Below are 19,301 nucleotides of genomic sequence, written 5' to 3' on the forward strand. Positions count from 1 at the left end.
TGCGTATTGTGTCAACTATTACTTTCCCTACATCAAAGAGATACTTCAGCTGCGACCATTGCTGCAAAATGTCCGATATTTGTAGCATGTGCCAGCCTGTGCTCCATGCGCTGAGTGGTGGGGGGCGAAAGTATAGTGCGCCTTCCGGTGGCCTGTGGCGTTGCCATTGTGCCGCTCTGCGTCGGGCGTTGCAGTGCAGTGTGCTGTGCGGCTCATGGCTTTTGTTAAATTTAAATTGCCTAATTAAGCAGTGGCGCTCACTCTCTATCGCTCTCCATTTCACTCGCTATCTATCTACATTTCTTTCCCTATCTCTGTATTTTTATATACACACTTCATTATGTAAATACTATATTATCTTTGTGCTGTACTAATTTGCTATGCTGTTTTTGCTAATTTTTTCACTTTCTCCTTTTTATCTGCAGGTCCTGAAGATGTGCTAAAATTTCTCGGAAACGAAAGTGTCGTGGATCATTTTAAGCTTGTCACAAAGGATGGCAACAGCCTGCTCGTCGGTGCCAGGTGAGTGCCATCAGCCAACATTTTCATTATATTTATATATAGTATATATGAGTAGCGTTATATATATATATATACATGCGCTGTGTGTGTCAAGTGCTGCATGGCGCACGAGTATGCCAAGTGCCGCAGCGGCAACGCAAAAATGGGTTAACAAAGGCGTCCGCATGGAAGACACAGTCAAAACGTGTATATATATATATATATGTAAATGTATAAAATATAGTGTGTGTGCGCAAAACTGAAATATAAAGTACATAAAACAGGAAGACACTTGAAAGTAGCAGCAGCATAGCGCTACCGGGTCCGGCTGATGCTGCCCTGTCCTGCCAGCAGTCTCACAGGTCGCTGAAAGTCCGGAACTTGCGACTGTTGCTTGTCAAAGCAGTTGCTGGCGCACACGCATATACATAAGTAAACACACACACATACAAGCACATCAGCCAGCGTCAACAACCAGCAGTCACCTGCAACTCTGGTACACTCCTTGCCGCCTACTCCGGCCTGCGCTGCATGCTGCGTCCGTTCGTTAAAGTTTCGCAAGCACTATTGTCTTGTAGTTGTTTTTGTACTTGTTAGGGGTAGCGTGAATTTCCATTTTATATGCTGCTTCTTGCCATTTTTTTATGTTGCCCGCTCTACACTTTGGTGTTGACAGTAGCAGTTACCGTCGCAGATCGGTGTCTTGGCTGGCTTTGTGTTAGTTAGCCACCCGAGTGGGTTGCCAAGAGTTGGCAACTACTTGTCTTTTTATACCCTGAACATGTTTAATAAAGTTTACCACGAAGTTCGGAACAACTAGAAGGAAAGGTAGGAGACTATATATATTCTTCTGTACGTACAAGTATATAATGACGTGGCGAGTTGAGTCGATTGAGGCAGATCGGCCTGTTCGCTTTTTGGTCTGTTTTTGAGTTAGCGTTATTAAATTTTGTATACCACTTTTCCTTCAAAAGAAGTTACTCATTTGTCGAAACTGTCGATATCGGACCACTATATCATATAGCCGCCATACAAACTGAACGATCAAATGCAAGTCTTTGTATGAAAAACTTTTTTATTTCAGAAGATATCTTCACGAAATTCGACACTAATTATTAGCTAAAGCAAGGCTATAATCTCTGAAGAAATTGTTCAGATCGGATCATCATAGCATATAGCTGTCATACAAACTGACCAACCAAATACAAGTATTTGTATGGAAAACTTTTTTATTTCAGAAGATATCTTCACAAAATTCAACGTATGTTATTTTCCAAAGGAAAGCTACAATCCCTGAAGGAATTGTTCAGATCGGATCATCATAGCATATAGCTGCCATACAAACTGACCGATCAAAATCAATTTCGTGCTTTGGAAACTTGCTTCCTTGTTAAGGGTATTCTTTGCAATGGAAGTTAACGGTATTTTATTTTTGGTATTTTTCTTTGCTTTATTTTTTTCCTGCTTTCGCTGTCATCTTTGTTGCCGTTGGAGAAATGTCAACGCAACGGGTTGGCAGTAGCTCTGTGTTGTCACAATTTTTCTTTGCTTACTTCGTTGTTGAAGCGTTCCTTTTACGTTGCTGTTGTTGTTGTTGTTCTATTTATTGTTTGCTTTTGCATTTTCGGCCTGTCCAAGCGTTGTTATGAAAGTTTTAAAGTGAAAATTATGCAGCTTCTCAAGTGTCGCTATAGTTGCCACATATACACACTCATACCTATATATGCACAGATACGCATACCTATGTGTATATACGCGCATACATATCTACAAATACCTATAAACATAGTATGCATATAAAAATATAACTCTCAAAAGTTGCCAGCGCCTGCTTGACACAGCTACCGGCAACACAGTGACCGTTTGTGCACCTGAGTTGTACCTATATACATATGTATGTATATCCTTTATATACTCGTATAGTATAAATATACAAATAATAGCTATTATACATACATATGTATGTATATATGTATATGGTAAATATATGGATGTATGTACATGCTCGCACCCTTTCACCCAGACCCTCGCTCACCCCAGCCAACCATAACCTCAAAACGCCACACAGTTGCACTTGCTTGCCAGTTGGCATGTCCGCATTGCATAACATTGCACAGCATAGCATAGATTTTATAATATTTAATTGCATTCAGAGAACTGAAAACAGAAAATTGAAATTTGAAAAGTTAGCAATGCTAACGCAAAAAGTTGCACATTATTTCAATTCTTCGGCCCTTTTTCATTTCTCCATTCTACAAATGTTTCTGCGTTTTGCAGTTATTTCTTTTATGTCTGTGCAAACAAGCTGTGCTTTCATATTGTTTATACAAATGTGTGTGTGTGTGTGTGAGCGTTTATGGTTTTGAGGTAATTTCCTGGAAGCAAGAAAGTTCATTTCCAATGGGCAAAGTGCTTATTTGTGCACAAACGGGGGCAACGGGCACAACAAGACGAGTTATATTTATTAAATAAATAGTATTGCGCAATAATATTGACTAGTATACTTTTGTGTTGAAGAAAGTATTGATCATTAGATACGTATGTATGTACATGTGTATGTAACTTTATATTTTCAAAATTGATGAGTTGAAAAAAATTTCGGGATCCCGAAAAATAATTTTCAAAAATTTTCAAACTGGTTATAACGCTAACACAATACGTACATATGTATATTTTCAATCATGAGTTGAAAAAAAATTCGGGATCCCGAAAAATAATTTTCAGAAACTCAAAAATTCGTTGTAACGCTTGCATAATTCCATAATTCCTATATTTTCAAATTTGACGAGTTGAAAAAAACATTTCGGGATCCCGAAAAATAATCTTCAAAAACCCTAAAATTTGTTATAACACTGACACAATATACAATATAATACCCATAGTATCACTTGCAACCAAAAATTTTGCAGTCGGGATCCCGTTTTTTCGGTTTGTCCAAATCGGGATTTTGTGAAAAAATGTTCCCTAAATAGTTTTTACAACGCTGACATAATAATATTTAGTTTTGTAACAAAAAGACTACAACCGGGATCTCATTTCATGGATGTTTTTCGGGATTCGGATCGTGTTAAATGGCAATATTTCAAAAAAATATGAGCATCATTAGAGTTGGTTTAATTGGTAATATTTCTTGAACAAAAAAAATTTTACTACTATCGGTCTTGTTTTATCGGTGCGTCCAATTCGGGATTTTGTTGAAAAAGAATTTCGGGACTGATTAACTTTTATCGATTATTATTTTCGAGTTATAAAGTGCGGATATGCGTGGTTTAAAAAAACCTTTACACATTTATTATTAACTTCGGGATCCCGAAAAGAAAATTTCGGGATTGAATCATTTTTTCGACTATTGTTTTCGAATTATAAAAAAGTGCTGATATGGGTGGTTTTAATTGTGCACATATTTTTTTAACTTCGGGATCCCGAAGAAAAAATTTCGGGATTAATTTACTTATTATTTTCGATTAATAAAAAAGTACTTATTTACGTGTTTTAAAAATATCTGCACATTTATGCTTAAATCGGGATCCCGAATAAAAATTTTCGGGATTGATTTGTTTTTTCGATTTTTGTTTTGGAAGTATAAAAAAGTGCTGATATGTGTGTTTTTTTACTTATTTCTAACGTCGGGATCCCGAAAAAAATTTCGGGACTGACTTACTTTTATCGAGTATTGTTGTCAAATTACGAAAAAACTGTCGATACGCGTGTTGTAAAAATATGCACTAACTTTTTATACATACATATTCACATTTATGTATGTACATATGTATGTACATACATACATAGATATCTTGTTATTGTTCCTACTTTTAGATACTGCATCACTGTGCCTGCTTTTTTTTCAAATCTATGTTTCTGATTATTTAACTTATAGACAGCAAGCAATCTAATATTTGTACAAAATAAACACAAATATGTGTTTCAAGAGTCGTAGTGGCATGCAACCGCTACGCAGCAACTGATGTCTATGGCGCTAAATGTACAATAATGCACTAACACGCGCACATACCTTTGTATTTGCTGCAGCACCGACATTTTGTACCTCAATGTGCAACAGTAAATACTCACAATATTTTTTTGTTGATTTTTCAAAACGAAAATAGCAACATTTTGAAGAAATGTTGCACATGTGGCGCATGCGGCCAGCATAACAGCACACAAAGTGTATTAGTATGTTTGTAGGTATATGTGTGTGAGTAAAAATCACTTGGCGCCTCGAGCCTGCATCGACACATCGACCAAATAGTTCGCTTTACACATATATCCACACATACATAGTAGGCGTGCCTAAAAGTATGCTTCTACTCTTGCTGTTGTGGGTGTTTGTGTGTGTGTTCAAAGCGCTGCGCTAAGATAAGGTTGACACGAAACGAATTGAAATGCAATAATAATGGTGTTGCACAAATGAAATTGCTTGACATGAACAAGCGCAGCTTTTTAACACAAACACACACACCTACACAAATGCAAACGCTTGCAGGCAATCGGTGCCAAGCAAGCGACCGCATACGCTCACAAGGCAGTAGGACACGGCAACAACGTGGTGGCATGCAATGTGCACACATTTTTTTGCACCGTTAGAGCCACCTGCGACATGAGACAACAGCAACAACAATAACAGCAGCATTTCTGAAAGCGCTTGTTGATGCTGTGGCGGCAGCGGTTTGCGGTACAGCGAGTTCGCGTTGTGTTTTGTGTGCGCTTTCTATGAGCGGAAGTGTAAGCAATGCACGAACATGCGCATATAAGTATGTGTGTGTGTATGTTCTTACTCGCTGAAGCGCAAAAACTGGAAAGGGTGGCATTTTTTCTAACATCATGCACACAAAAAAAGGACCGCGGAATACATGAAATCTTTTGAAAAGATTTTCGTTTTGGCAACGTGACATTAATGAATGTTGACCTGATTTCAGTCGAGTGACGCTGCTTATGCGCTCGTCGCACTCGCTCAAAAAAGTTCCGAGTTGGCAAGTAGCGAAAAAAATCGCATTTTAAGTGGAACTGGCAACTTGGTTATTAGATGCAAAGACGTTGAAATGTCGCCGCGCGCTGCTGATATGTATCTTTTTAGCAAATAAGCCAACTGTGCGCGATTCCCATTTGGCCCGAAGTTTGTCTAAATAGTATGGTTATCATCTCTAGTGCAAGTATACTTGAGACCACACTTACCTGCTGCTGATGGGCCTTTTGCTCGTTCGCCCCACAAAATGTGAGCGCAAGCTTACATTGCATGGAAGTAATGAGTTGCATACTTTTGGGGTTCCTTGCTCCCCTTCGAAGAAAATTTTGTTTGTGGTTGTGGCTGAAGCTTTGGGCATTGAAAGTTTTTGAAGAAAATTGGTAGTTACACGAAATTTATACAGCAAATGTGTGCATATTATATTGAAGAAAGTTCTTATCGGTTAAAAAAGAGCATCTTATTGGACAAAAATTAGCTTCTTTATTCGAGATTTGACTATTTATGGTCTCTTATCGAGTAAAAAAGAGCATCTTATTAGACAAAAATTAGCTTTTATGTTCGAGATTTCACTATTGAGGGTCTCAACGAACTCTGCTACACATACCTCTTCGTCTATTTGTTTTTCAAATCTATAAGTTTCCATACTTCTTTTGATTAGTTGCGACTTCCCTCAGCCTAACCTCAAAAAAAGCTCATCGATTATAAATCTAAAAACATTAAGAAATATAATTTTTTAACATTGACAAAAATACAACTTCGGGATCCCGAATAAATTAATTCGGGATTCTTGATTCCGAAGTGAAAATGATTTATGAAAGCCCCGGAAATCGAAATTACGCTTAAATATAATTTTTTAACATTGACAAAAATACAACTTCGGGATCCCGAAAAAGTTAATTCGGTATTCACGATTCCAAAGTGAAGACGTTCTATGAAAATCCCGGAAATCGAAATTACGCTTAAATATAATTTTGTAAACCGGACAAATAAGAAATTTCGGGATCCCGAAAAAAATAATTCCGGATTCAAAATTTCAAAGTGAAAGCGATTCATGAGAATCATGAGAATCAAAATCCCAGATAATCAGAAAAAATCCCTAAGTTTTATTTTGGGGATCCCGAAAAAAAAAATTCCGGATTCAAAATTGCAAAGTATAAACGTTTTTTTGTTAAGTTTCTGAAACACTTCTTCTTTTATAAAACGTCTTAAAAATAAAATTTCGAAACCCCGAACTAAAAACTTCACTACTACGAATAAAATAATTTGGGATTCTCAACTCTAAAGTGAAAACCATTTTTATTGAAGCATCATTATTTAAGTTTATTGAAAATTATTAGGGCACTAATAATATTTCCACATACATAGTTACAGATGTCTACAACAACACAATCTCCAACTTAGTGTTATCTGCATAACAAGAAAAAAGTTAAAACAAATTAAGCTATGACTCACCCCATTCGAGACATCAACCCTCCTTGAATCCATAACCTAATTTCTGCAATTTGTTGTGCTGCCGCCTAAAGATATGCTTATCTAAAGATTTCATGCAACACAAACACACTACTGGTGTACATTACCCTTCGATAGCATAATTTGTTGCCACAACTGTCACCTTATGTGCCGCCCACCTGTCCCCACATACACACACACACACGATCGAGACCTTTTAAGCAAAGTCTGCGCCTGTCACTTTGTGACGCCGTAGAGTGGCACTCGAAACGCCCTTAGTGTGGCATACTTTTCGGCTCGCCAACATGGGTGACAATATCGAACGCAACAACAAACAAAAACAGCGAAAAGCAAACACTAAAATAGTAAATGGTACTTTCGAACGTTGGCAGCTTAGAAGAAAAGTGTGTGGGCAAACTATGCAATCTAAAACTGGGAGAAAAGCCAAAAAGTGTTGGCCCAAAAAGCTGAAGGAGAAAAGTTTGGTACGCAAGCAGGAGATTTGGCCATAGCGAAACAAGATTTGGGTTGATGAAATTGCAATGTTTTCTTTAGCAGCTGGTTGTTAGTAGTGTTGTGTTTGTTGAAATTATTTTTTATACTTAACAGGGCGTATACTCGTATATACATATGGTTCAGATCCGGCCACTATAGTATATAGCTATCACACAAGCCGATCAATCAAAATCAAGTTCTTCTATAGAAAACTTTTTCATTTGAGAAGGTATCTTCATAAAATTTTATACAACTTATTTTCTGAGCCTACTCAGCAATGTGTGAAGAAATTGTTCAGATCAGACAACTATAGCATATAGCTGCCTTACAAACTGATCAATCAAATTTAAGTACTTGTATGGAAAACTTTTTTATTTCACAAGATATTTCCACGAAATTTTACACAGATTATTATACAAGGTAGCGCTGCAATATTTGAAGAAATTGCTCAGATCAGACAACTATAGCATATAGCTGTCATACAAACTGATCGATAAAAATTAAATACTTCCACTAAAACTTATGTATTTTACAAGATATCTTCACAAAATTCGACACAGCTTGTTTTTCAAGGCGACACTACAATCTCTGTTTATTTTGTTCAGATCAGCCCACTATAGCATATAGCTGCCATACAAATTGATCGTATCCAATCCAATTTTGGTATGGAAAACTTATTTATTTTACAAGATATCTTCACAGAATTTGGTACAGATTATTTTCCAAGCCAATTCTACAATCTCTGAACATATTGTTCAGATCGGACCACTATAGCATATAGCTGCCATACAAACTGATCGATCAATATTAAGTACTCGCATGGAAAACTTTTTCATTTTGCAAGCTATCCTAACGAAATTCAACACATAGTATTATCTAAGAGAACACTGCAATCTGCAATTATATTGCTGAGATCGGACTGCTATAGCATATAGCTGTCATACAAATTGACTGATCAAAATCAAAATAAAAATCTGTTTAAACTCGTTTGAGCTTCAAAAAGTACCAGTGAGGGGTTTTATAGCTTCGATGCAATCGAAATTAGCAATAATACAAGATTCATGAGCTGAAAAATATGACAAACTCCCATACCTCACAGCTCCTTTACAGTAATTGCCTGTATTTAAATCTAAACCAGTTACGTTAGTGTCTCAAAACTGTTTTAATTTCCGCAATTATTTCTGGCTTTCACACACAAATCATTATTTTTTATATTCCAATTTCTTTCCACTTAATCTTCTCGCATTTAAAATAACCCTAAACTTGCTTTTAAATCTATTTTTATGCACCCAATTAAATAAAAACCAGTTTCACTACTAACAAGCTTTTAGCAGTTTAAATTCGACTTTTCACACACACACACACAGTCAAACACCCAGAAGCAGCAGCAAAATGTGCTGCACACGATATCCATTTCATTCCATGGTTAATTCAACGCATTTCACCCAGTGCGCATTAACCCTACATTCATCATTGCCTTTCAGGCGCACACCCCGGTTTTGCTGCGCGTAAGTTTTTGAAAGCGACCCTTCAAGTGTAGAGCGAAAATCCGCACTATTGTAATTTTTTGAGCTCTAATTAAACGCTAAATCACGTCTCTCCCCTTCAGCATTCTTCCACTGATACTCATTAATTCTGGCAACCCCACCCTTCTGCCACCACCAGCACCGCGCATTGGGCTGTGTTAAGTGAAATGCGCGTAATGCACACACAGCCAAAAAGTATGCAACATCGCTGCTCGCCTTCCTTTTTTTGGTTGCGTTTGAATCGCTCTATGTTTTCGCTTTTGGTGAATGGTGCATGGAGGGAGTGTGGTGCTGGAGTCAGCACACGATTTGAAGTTTGGTTTACACTTCAGCGCGTTTACTAGCTCACAGTTGTTGTTGTTGTTGTCGTTAGCGTACACTGCGCTCGTGCTAGCAGTCGTTGTTCGCCGTTATTGCTTTCGTTGCATTAGAAGCGGCGTTGTTTTCGTCGTTTTCATTGCCTACCTTGAATTCATTGCTGCCACATTAACGGCACATAGCGGTATTTGTACGTGCTTGGTTGTTAGTTTTGTTGCAATTTACTGTCTGTGGTTTTTGCAGGCAAGAAATTTGCGGTTGCCATGATTATTCCGCGACTTCCTATAATTATGGAGGGATAACTTTGACTTTTGATATTAGTGGCTAATTGATAAAGTGTAGCACCATTACTGTTATCTCACTAGCTATTGAAGCCTTTTAGTAGTTTTGTTGCCTCGTGTTAACTGTGGATTTACTTTTCGAAAGTTTCGTAATTTTACAACATTGAAATTAGAAGATTTATTGATACCTGGAAGCAGCTTATTCCTCTATTACTCTCAAACCGGAGGATGCTTTGGGCCGAGTACATAAAACTTCGCCAGTTTCCTCTATTCTTTGCAAGTTCGCGAGTTACTAACACAAGTGCAGACATTTCCTTATGCACCTGGTCCTACCATTGGATGCGTGTGCGTCCTTGCTTCTGTTGTCCACTCATTTTTATGCGTTTGATTATTTCTATGATGGCTTAGAGGTCATTAAGTTCGTGCTTCCATGTTCCTCGGAACACATCGCTCATGTCTCCAATGAACTTGCGGAGAACAGTTCTCTTGAATGGTACTGAAGAGAGTCACTTTCGAAAAAATAGCTTTTCTGTTGATTGTCTTTCTTATATGATAAGGTTTCCCAAACCTGGACAAAATGGTTCAAATTTCCTCCAAATTTTCTACTTAATATTTTTCTGTGATTTTTAAGTGCATAGGACTCATTTCGACTGATTCCACACATAGAGACTATTATTCGAAAAAGCTTTTTGCAAGAACTAACTTTCTTCTAAGATATCGGCGGAATTGATGTTTAACAAAAAGATATAACCAATATGATCAGAATATGAAAACTTGCATTAAAAATCGCAGCTTTTAAGAAGTTGTTGTTGTACATTCACTACGTGCTTAGCTAAAAAAATATATATACTCAAATCTTCATCTGTATAATATTGTGAGTTCTACTCTAATCACAGAAGCTTCTTTTATAATTAAACATCTTTTATTTCGTGATGAAAAACGGAAGAAAAAATGTCGCAAAGTTTTTACTCTTTTTACCTAGCTTTTCTTAAAATTTTCTTTCAATAAAGTTTTCACTTTTTATTTTGTTTGCATACATTGTTCAAATCGAAGCTTTCATTTTATTTTCCAATCATATTTTTATTTACTTAACTCATTAAAGTAGAAGCTTTCATCATGTTTTCTCAAGAAATATTTTGTCTCCACGCTGTTCACTAAAGCTTTTCACTTTACACTTTTTTTGTACATCGTTCAAATTGAAGCTTTCATTTTATTTTCCTGTCATATTCTTCTTTACTAAACTCGTGAAAGTCGAAGCTTTCATCATGTTTCCTCACGAAATATTTTGCCTCCAGTCACGCTGTTTTAGGATATTAATACAGCCAGCTGAAATTTTGCTTTTTAATTTTTTTTTACAGAGCTTGTTTGCTAGCAAGCTTCCACTAAACTTTCAATTTTTAATTTTTTTTTTTCTTATCATAGTTTTACTCAACTCGTTCAAGTCGCAGCTTTCATCATGTTGCCTTATAAAATATCATGTCTCCAGTTGAGCTGTAACTAAAACAGAGCCGCTCAAAGTAATGCGCTGTGCGCGCGCTTGCTTAGTACACTGAGTGAAATCGTGCTATTTGGTTATTAAAAATTTAGAAAAAAATAAATAATTATGGTTTTTGATTAAGTTAATTTTAACTTTCCATGATTTTTTCCATATCGACTTCAAGATCGTAAGTTTTGATTCTCATTAAGTCCTCTATATGTTTATTCGAAACTGAATTCCTGTATTTCGAGTGTATTTTTGACGCTGGCAGAATTAGCGTCGTAGCGTACATGCTTCGACTGCATTTGCTTGCCTATACTCCGAGTATAGGCATGACAAATTTTGAGCGGCTCTGCACTAAAACTTTCACTTCTTGCGTTAGGTACGTCGTTACACACAAAGCTTTCATTAACTTTCCACTTAGAATAGCTTTGTCTTCAATGTCTATTCAATAAAGTTTTCATATCTTTTTTTAGAGTACTTCAAGCTTCGAGCTTTCATCATATTCTCGAAATGAAATATCTTATTTCTACAAGAACTTCGGTAAAATTTTCACTTATCAAAGTTTTTTTTTAAGCCTGAAGTCACAGCTAATATCATATTTTCCACCTAGAATACTTGTATATTGGTTCTCAATATTCTTTCACCAAAAATATCTAGTCTCTCAGTATGTTTTCGAAGCTTTCATTACTTTTTCATATGAAATATAGCTTTGTTTACTTAAGCTTTAATCGCAGTTACCACTGATCATTATTCTAATATTGGAAGTGAGAGCTTTTAACATCCTTTCCTCAGAGAATCTCAGTATACCTTTACCTTCGTGGAAGTCAAAGATTTCAAATATTTCCACATATATAAACCTGTATCTCAATATACCTTTTCCTTCGTGGAAGTTATAGCTTTCAACATGCTTTCCACATAGAATATCTGGTATCCCAATATAGCTTCACCAAAATTTTCAGGGATATCTTTAAATTATTCAAAAATCGAAGCTTTCATGATATAAATATAACTTTTTTATACCTACATCGTAATACATCGTGAACGTCAAAGCTTTTATCAAACTGGTTTCGTTGAATATGTATTTGAGATACAACATTAACCTTCCTGGAAGTCAAAGCCTTCAACATACTTTCTAAGTAGAATATCTGGTATCCCAATATAGCTTCACCAAAAATTCCAGGTTTTTCTTTCAATTATTTAAAATTTGAAGCTTTCTTGCTATAAATATAACTTGTTTATACCTAAGCTTTAACCGAAGCTTTCATTTACTATAGTTTTTCAATATATTGTGGAAGTAAGAACTTCTAACATACTGGTGTCGTTGAATATGTTATCCCTAGACTAAAAGTTCTACTTTTCGCTTAAGATTATTTAAACTGTTTGTTTGCTAACGGAGCTTTCACCAAAGTTTTCACTTAATTGAGCTTTTTTATTCAGCTATTTCCAAAAGTTTGTTTTTAACAGCGCAGTTTTCACCGAAGTGTTTAGTTTTGCAGCTTTTTTTCAGTTACCTCGTTGAAGTCAATGCTTTGATCGGAGCTTTTGTTTTTTTTTTTTATTTTAGTGCAGTTGCATATAAATTTTCATAATAAAGCCACATAATCTTTCACATTGTTCCAATTTTGGAATATGGTAAGATAATCTTCTTCATTCCACTTTAATTATGTATGTATATGTTTCAGTCTTTATATGTTTTAGAGGAGGCAAATTTCTCTATACTTTCTTTCTCTTTACCAAAAATATTTGCTCCAGTGTTTACAAATTTTCTTAGATACAAATTCCTTCCTCTGCATTCCAAAAATATTTGCCACTTTCTGCTGTAAAAGCTCTCTACTTCCTTCCTAGTAATTTTTGATGCTTAATGAAAATCATTGAACCTTTAGCTTAACCCAACCGTTCAAAGCCGGCTGCTTGATTGAATGATTTGTGCGCTTCCAAGTCGTGCATAATTTGGGTTACCAAACTTTTTCCTATAAAATATTATAATATGGAGGCTGTGTGTATGTGTGTAAGCTTTGCGACTTGCGGTTACTTTGCTACAAAATTCACAATTCAATGACTTTTAACTCTTTAATTAATTATTATTTTTTTGCCTCTTTTGTAAAGGCATACATTTCGTAAGGGTTCAGCACAAAATTAGTTATGTATGTAGAATGCATATAGAGTTTTATTAAATTGTTAATTATGAACAAAGTATGCAAGAATAAACCACATACAGCTATCTGCGCAAACTTCTAAGCAATCGATAAAGGCGAAAAATATACTACTTCCGAGTTTTAGAGAGCCTTTCCTGCACTAGAGTCGGCTGCTTGCCTACTTTGCTGCGATAATTCAGTGTTATCATGATTACAGTGAGGTCTATGTATATATACTTAAATATTTATAGTTACATATATACAGTTATACTCAGAAAGACCGCGGAGTGCCGCATAAAAGACCACAAGCATACTGCGGTTGCCTGTGTTGTCGCTAGCGTCGACTTAATTGGAAGATCTTAACTGTGGTAAGAGTGAGCGCAAGAAATTATGGCATTAAATATAGTACATACATACACACAAATATATAAATTTTATATATTTTATAAAGCAATGCCTATGCTAGTTTCACTTTAATAAATTTTTGCACTTTGAAAGTCAAAGTTTGCATAACTGTGTAAGGCAGAGCCGCCAAGTCACACACACATATACAAATTTTTGTCTGAAATTTATGTGTTGACCGCAGGCAATGCGCTCCACAAAGGCATGCACAAACAACGCCAGCGCTGCAGACATAAATTCACACATACACGCGCACACACTGTCACATATACTCTCACAAACCAAATGCGCACTCGTCTTCGCCGCTTTTTGTTGCTTTTGTTTTTGCTTAAACACTTTGCAGTGCTATATGTTAACCTAATTTTTAAACGTCGCCTGCATTTCCATTTCCGTCTGAGCGGAACGCTTAAGAAATGCAGACACATACACACACATGCACATATAAATACATGGCTACATACAATGGCGTCGCATGAGTGTAACGACTTGACTCGACTCAACAACATGTGTAGACTCTTAAGTCTGTTTGGTAAAGCATACATTAAGGCGTTGCCAACGCGGCGAATGTACAAAGACGTTGCAAAAGCGATAAGTGTAATACAAAATATCAAAGCCAGCTATGTTTCAGCATATGTGTGTGTGTACCTGTGTGTGACAGCGTTGAAATTCGCTGCATGTAAAGGGAGGGGTTGCGTGGAAAACACTGTGTAGTGTAATATATTTTGTTTAGCCCAAAAGCAATTGCTGGCAAATTACAGCTGTAGACAGCAGTTGAAATAAGTATGATGATAAATGTGCAAAAATCATAAAATGAAAAATTGTTAAAGGAAACTTAGCATTTTTTGGAGAATTTCGGGTGATTTCTTGTCGTGAAAAGCTTTAAGCTTTTAAGCTCACTTTGAAAAAAAAAATAATAGTTTGACATTTTTCAGCTAAATATGTTATATTTCAAGGCATACAACATAAAAAAACCAATATTTAAAGCAAAAATAGCTTTAAGCTTTTAAGCTCACTTTGAAGAAAACTTTTAAGCTCACTTTTAAAATAAAAAAAAAACGAACAGTTTGACATTTCCCAGCTAGATATGTAATATTTCGGGTCAGACAACATAAAAAAGCCGATCTTTTAAACAAAAATAGCTTTAAGCTTTTAAGCTCACTTCGAAAAAAATAATAGCTTGACATTTTTCACCTAATTATCTTATGTTTCAAGACCTTCAAAATCTTATTTTCAAAATAAAAATAGCTTTAAGCTTTAAGCTCACTTTGAAAAAAAAAGAATAGTTTGACATTTTTCAGCTAAATATGTGATATTTCAAGGCTTACCAAAGGAAAAAACAGTTTTAATACATAAATATAATTCTATTTTAGCTTTTCTAACATTATACTTATAAAGCTTTCTTTCGAAAAAGTAACTAGAAGACTTAGTTTCAGTCCATTAAGTACTCTTTCGAAGACTCACAACTGAAAACCTCAATTTTCAATGCAAAAAATATTTGCCATTATGCTTTCCCTACATTATATAAATAAGCTTTTCTTAAAGTCGAGAAAAGCTTTCTCCATATAGCCACAATCGAAAAGTACTAAAAAGTCTCAAGTGCCATATTTTCTCTTTCAAGACTCACAACAGAAGTATTCAAAATATAATGCATTATATAAATAAAGCTTTCCTTGTAGTCTATAAAAGCTTTGTCAATATACTCCATATCTTAAAAAAAATCCTAAATTAATTTCACCCACAATCTGAAAGCACTAATACGACTCAAAAACAATATTTTCTTTACTTAATATCGTGTGAGCTTTCGTACACTATACAAAAGTTCCATATTTGCCTATTAAAAGCACAGAAAATTTAGCGTCTCTAAATTTTCTCGAAAAAATACTTACTTAAAACATATACCATATATGTATTTACACTCAAAGTAATACTCTCTGAATCTTGAACCTATATTAGAACGTATTTTATAAACTTAAAACTCTTATTTAAAGAGCTTTTTGCGTAAATTTTAAGCTTTTGACGCTTTATGGTCCATATCTAAATCACTTGGGAGAATTATATCTATTCGCGAGGCTTGTTTATAAACTTGAAAGCTCTTTTTGTGAGCTTTTTGTGTAAGTTTTATGTTTTTTACGCCTTTTGTTCATATCTAGATGATTTTCGAAAAATATCATTTCTCTCGAAAAATTTTGTAAAATATAATATTTCTCTCAAAGCTTTCTTATAAACTCTGAAGGTGTTTTCGAAAGATCTTTTTGTGCAAACTTTAACCTTTTGTTACTCTGTCGTATTTTCCTAGGTAATACTTGAAAAATATTATGATCTTTAAAGCTTTTTTACAATATGAACTTAAAAAGCTCTTTTAAAATCATTTTTTACTCAAACTTTTTGACGATTTCCGGGCTATGAATTTGTTACAGTAGAAAATATCGAAACAAGCTATGTAATTGTCGAATCGATTTCGTTGGACAATTTTGAGGGAAAGTTCCGGTGTTTTAAAGATTTTCCTCGAGAATTTGTTTCTGAACTCGATTGAGTTTTGAATTCGTTTTATTCTCAAATCAATCCTTTGCTCCCAAAGGCTAGTTTGAGATATTTTTCTGAGTCTCTGACTGAACCGTAACTACTGAAAAGACTTAGTTCTGAATTTCCACCACTCAAGCCAGTGTTGCCACCCTGAAAGAGAAAACTATACCGAGTACAAGAAGATATAACAAAGTTAAGTGAGATTTCCCAACCATTCAACTCTTCTAGTCGCAAATCTTTCGTCCTTTCGTACCCTAAGAACAATCATTCTTGGTAATTATGGTTTTACTTACTTCGGCTCACACCAAAGCAATTTCGTCTAATATGGCGGTTGGTGGTCTCGTCTTGCGCCACATTAAAACGAACAGACGAAACAACAACAATGTGTAACAACAACAACACTACCATTGCAGCAATACGCGCATTTGCCAAAGGATTCTACTTGAAAGTCATTACTTCAACGGCAATGTTCCAGCACAACACAGTTAGGTTAGAGGCTAAATCGCGAACGAGACAGCGCGGATGGATATCTGTGGCACATCGGTCAAAGGTTGGCAAATGCGCAACGGAATCTCCTGCTGTTTGCGTGTAGCGCACTTGTATAAATGTACACCAACAGCAACAACAACAACATAAACAACGAAGGACGTACACTAAAAGAGTTGAATTAAGTACATTTTGCAAAAAGCTTTTGTATTGGGGTTGGCTTGTGATTTGCATAAGTGACAGCTTGAAGGGTTTTAAATGGCTGGCAGATGGGCGAAATGCGGCGTACGACGAATGGCGAATGGCAAATGGCGGATGGCTGGCGAGTGGCGGTTGTTAAGTGAGCTCGGGTTGAATGTTGCATTAAAATTTCCAAACGAGGTGTAAAAGGCTTTGCTGCGCGCATATAACGGTACACTGTTAGTGTGGCGTAGCGAAAATACGCAGCTGAGCGGAGTGCTGTGTGTGGTTTGGTATGCGAAGGCAATAAAATGGCAACAAGCATTATTGTGAGAGGATTCCGTTGTTTCGCGCCGGCATCGAGAAAGACAACACTTTATACAAATTCGCTATTTTGCTGGCTGACAGCGTAGCAATGCTGAAGAGACTCGAATAACAAACAAATGTTTCATAGGGCTTAACTCAAATGTGGCAGCGAGTGAAAATGGAGCTTTCGCAGATGATGCAATCATGTGGTACTCAATTTATTGGTGGGTTCTGGGGTCAGTGGGTTGAACTTATCATATTTTACTTTTTATTTCTTATTTTTGCCTCACTTGCTCGATTGACTTTTTATGCTTAGTGAGATGTTTCGAATCTGGAAGAGTAGTTTACTTTATCTCCAGGCCGTTCCATAATTCGTTTTTGAAGGTTGAACATACTCTCTTCACTAGACTCTCCCATTTTGTGCTCTATTTGCTACAACTGGGGAAGATTGCATGAAAAGACGTTCTTTCTGCTGTTTCCGGATCTACTTTTTACTATTCCTGGAACATTTTTGAGTTTGTTACAAGCTTTGGCCATGATGGCCTTCAGCTCGTCCTGCTAATGACTTTTAGTTACGTCAACGAACTCGTAACGCGTTACCCGTTCCGGGTTTTTCAGCTTCGAAACCAGAAAAAAGCCACAGGTAGCCAAATCTAGCGAATACGGTAGCGGAGCAAAGACTCTTGTTCAAAAAGTCAGTCAGAGTCATACCAGAATCTATCAGCATATCGTGGTGGAAAGTCTATGCATTTTCAGCCTTCAAATCCGGCCTTTTACGACGAATTGCTTCACATAAACGTCTCAAAGTGGCCAAGTGGTGTTCCTCATTGACCGTTTGACTTTGTGGAATGATTTCAAATCTAACCACACCTCGATAATCAAGAAGAGTATGATTTTCATGATGTTTAATTGACTTTGATATGGTTTATTCCATTTCGTTTCATTTTTGGATTGTCAATCTCTAGAGTTTTGGACATCATAGTGATAAACACAAGCCTCGTTATCAGTTATGATGCGTTTGACAGATGTAACATTCACAGCTGTGTTGTCAAACATCTCGTTTGCGACCTCTACTCGAGTTTTTGCAAACGTTTCAGGTCTTTTGGTAAAAGTCTAGTATTCACACGTTCATACCGAAAACTTTAATCAAAATGTGTTGGGTCCATCCGTAAGAGATCTTGGGATGCTCTGCTATTTCTCGCATGCCAACACGATGATTTTCAAGCACTGTTTCTATGGGTAGATAAGGACGATGCAGGTATTTTGGCAACAGCCTAGCATTGACACAGTTCATATCCAAAACTTTAACTAAAATATGTTAAGTCAATTCCTAAGAGATCTTTAGATCCTCTGTTATCTCTCTCATACCTATACGAAGATTTCCAAGCACTATTTCGTTAGGTAGATAAGAGTACTGCCTCTTCGTTCAAAGCATTTAGTTCTCTCAATAAAACTACTTATCTCCGATATGCTTTTTGTAGATAGACATTCAAGATTTGGCAACTGATAGTTTCCAAAAATACGATGTCTGAGTTGTGAGAGAGCTGGGCACTTACAGAGGAAGTGAAGAATCTTTTGCTTGTTCACTTTGCAGATACGGAAAATGCTATTATAGGGCAAACCGATTTTTAACGCGTGTTTTGGTAGCTTCCTTAGATTTTAGTTAGAAAAGTTATTTTCCTATGTTATCGTCATTAACGGAGATGGATGAACGACTCACATGAGGCACGTCCTTCACTGAATGCTTTGTACTACTCAACTGCTTCTGCTCTTGATAAAGTCGATTTCCCAAAAGACTTCTGCAATATTATCAACGATTCCGTAGCCGCGAGTCCATTCCATTCTAAAATTTCGAGCAAACTCGTTGCCACTTCTTATTTATTTCCGCTATTGTGTAGCTAATTTGTTCAGTTCTCAGTACGACCTATGATCTCGCACTAAATTTACGCTGAAGTTTCGCTACAAAAACTAACAATTATGACTCAATATTTGTTCATTAGTTATTAATGAGCTAATGAAATTACTGGCGACAAAGTTTTAGAATCTAACATGAAACTCATATCTACATCGTCATATGCAAAATTAGATTAGGACAGTGTACAAAAATAATTTGATACTGACAGTTTACACACACTGTTTTACAAACAGGTGGATATTTAGTTGATGCCGAGCCTCTTCTCAACGGCTGTACACTGTCTTATCTAAAATAAGTTCATTGCTTTGGCAATTCAACAATTTGCCATTGACCTTTTGGCG

At 36.1% G+C, this 19,301-nt stretch overlaps 1 protein-coding gene across 12 annotated transcripts in view; it reads left to right on the forward strand.

Annotated features, from left to right (window-relative positions):
* LOC105228487 (semaphorin-1A) overlaps window positions 1-19,301 on the forward strand; it is a 481,986-nt gene that overhangs the window by 288,667 nt on the left and 174,018 nt on the right. For all 12 annotated transcript variants that reach the window (XM_049455921.1, XM_049455900.1, XM_049455926.1 and 9 more), the window contains one exon: window positions 426-522. In XM_049455921.1, the coding sequence (XP_049311878.1) occupies window positions 426-522 (97 nt within the window). The remainder of the gene's footprint in view (window positions 1-425; window positions 523-19,301) is intronic.

The sequence above is a fragment of the Bactrocera dorsalis genome, chromosome 1 (assembly GCF_023373825.1).
Source record: "Bactrocera dorsalis isolate Fly_Bdor chromosome 1, ASM2337382v1, whole genome shotgun sequence".
In the NCBI taxonomy this organism is placed as follows: Eukaryota; Metazoa; Arthropoda; class Insecta; order Diptera; family Tephritidae; genus Bactrocera; species Bactrocera dorsalis.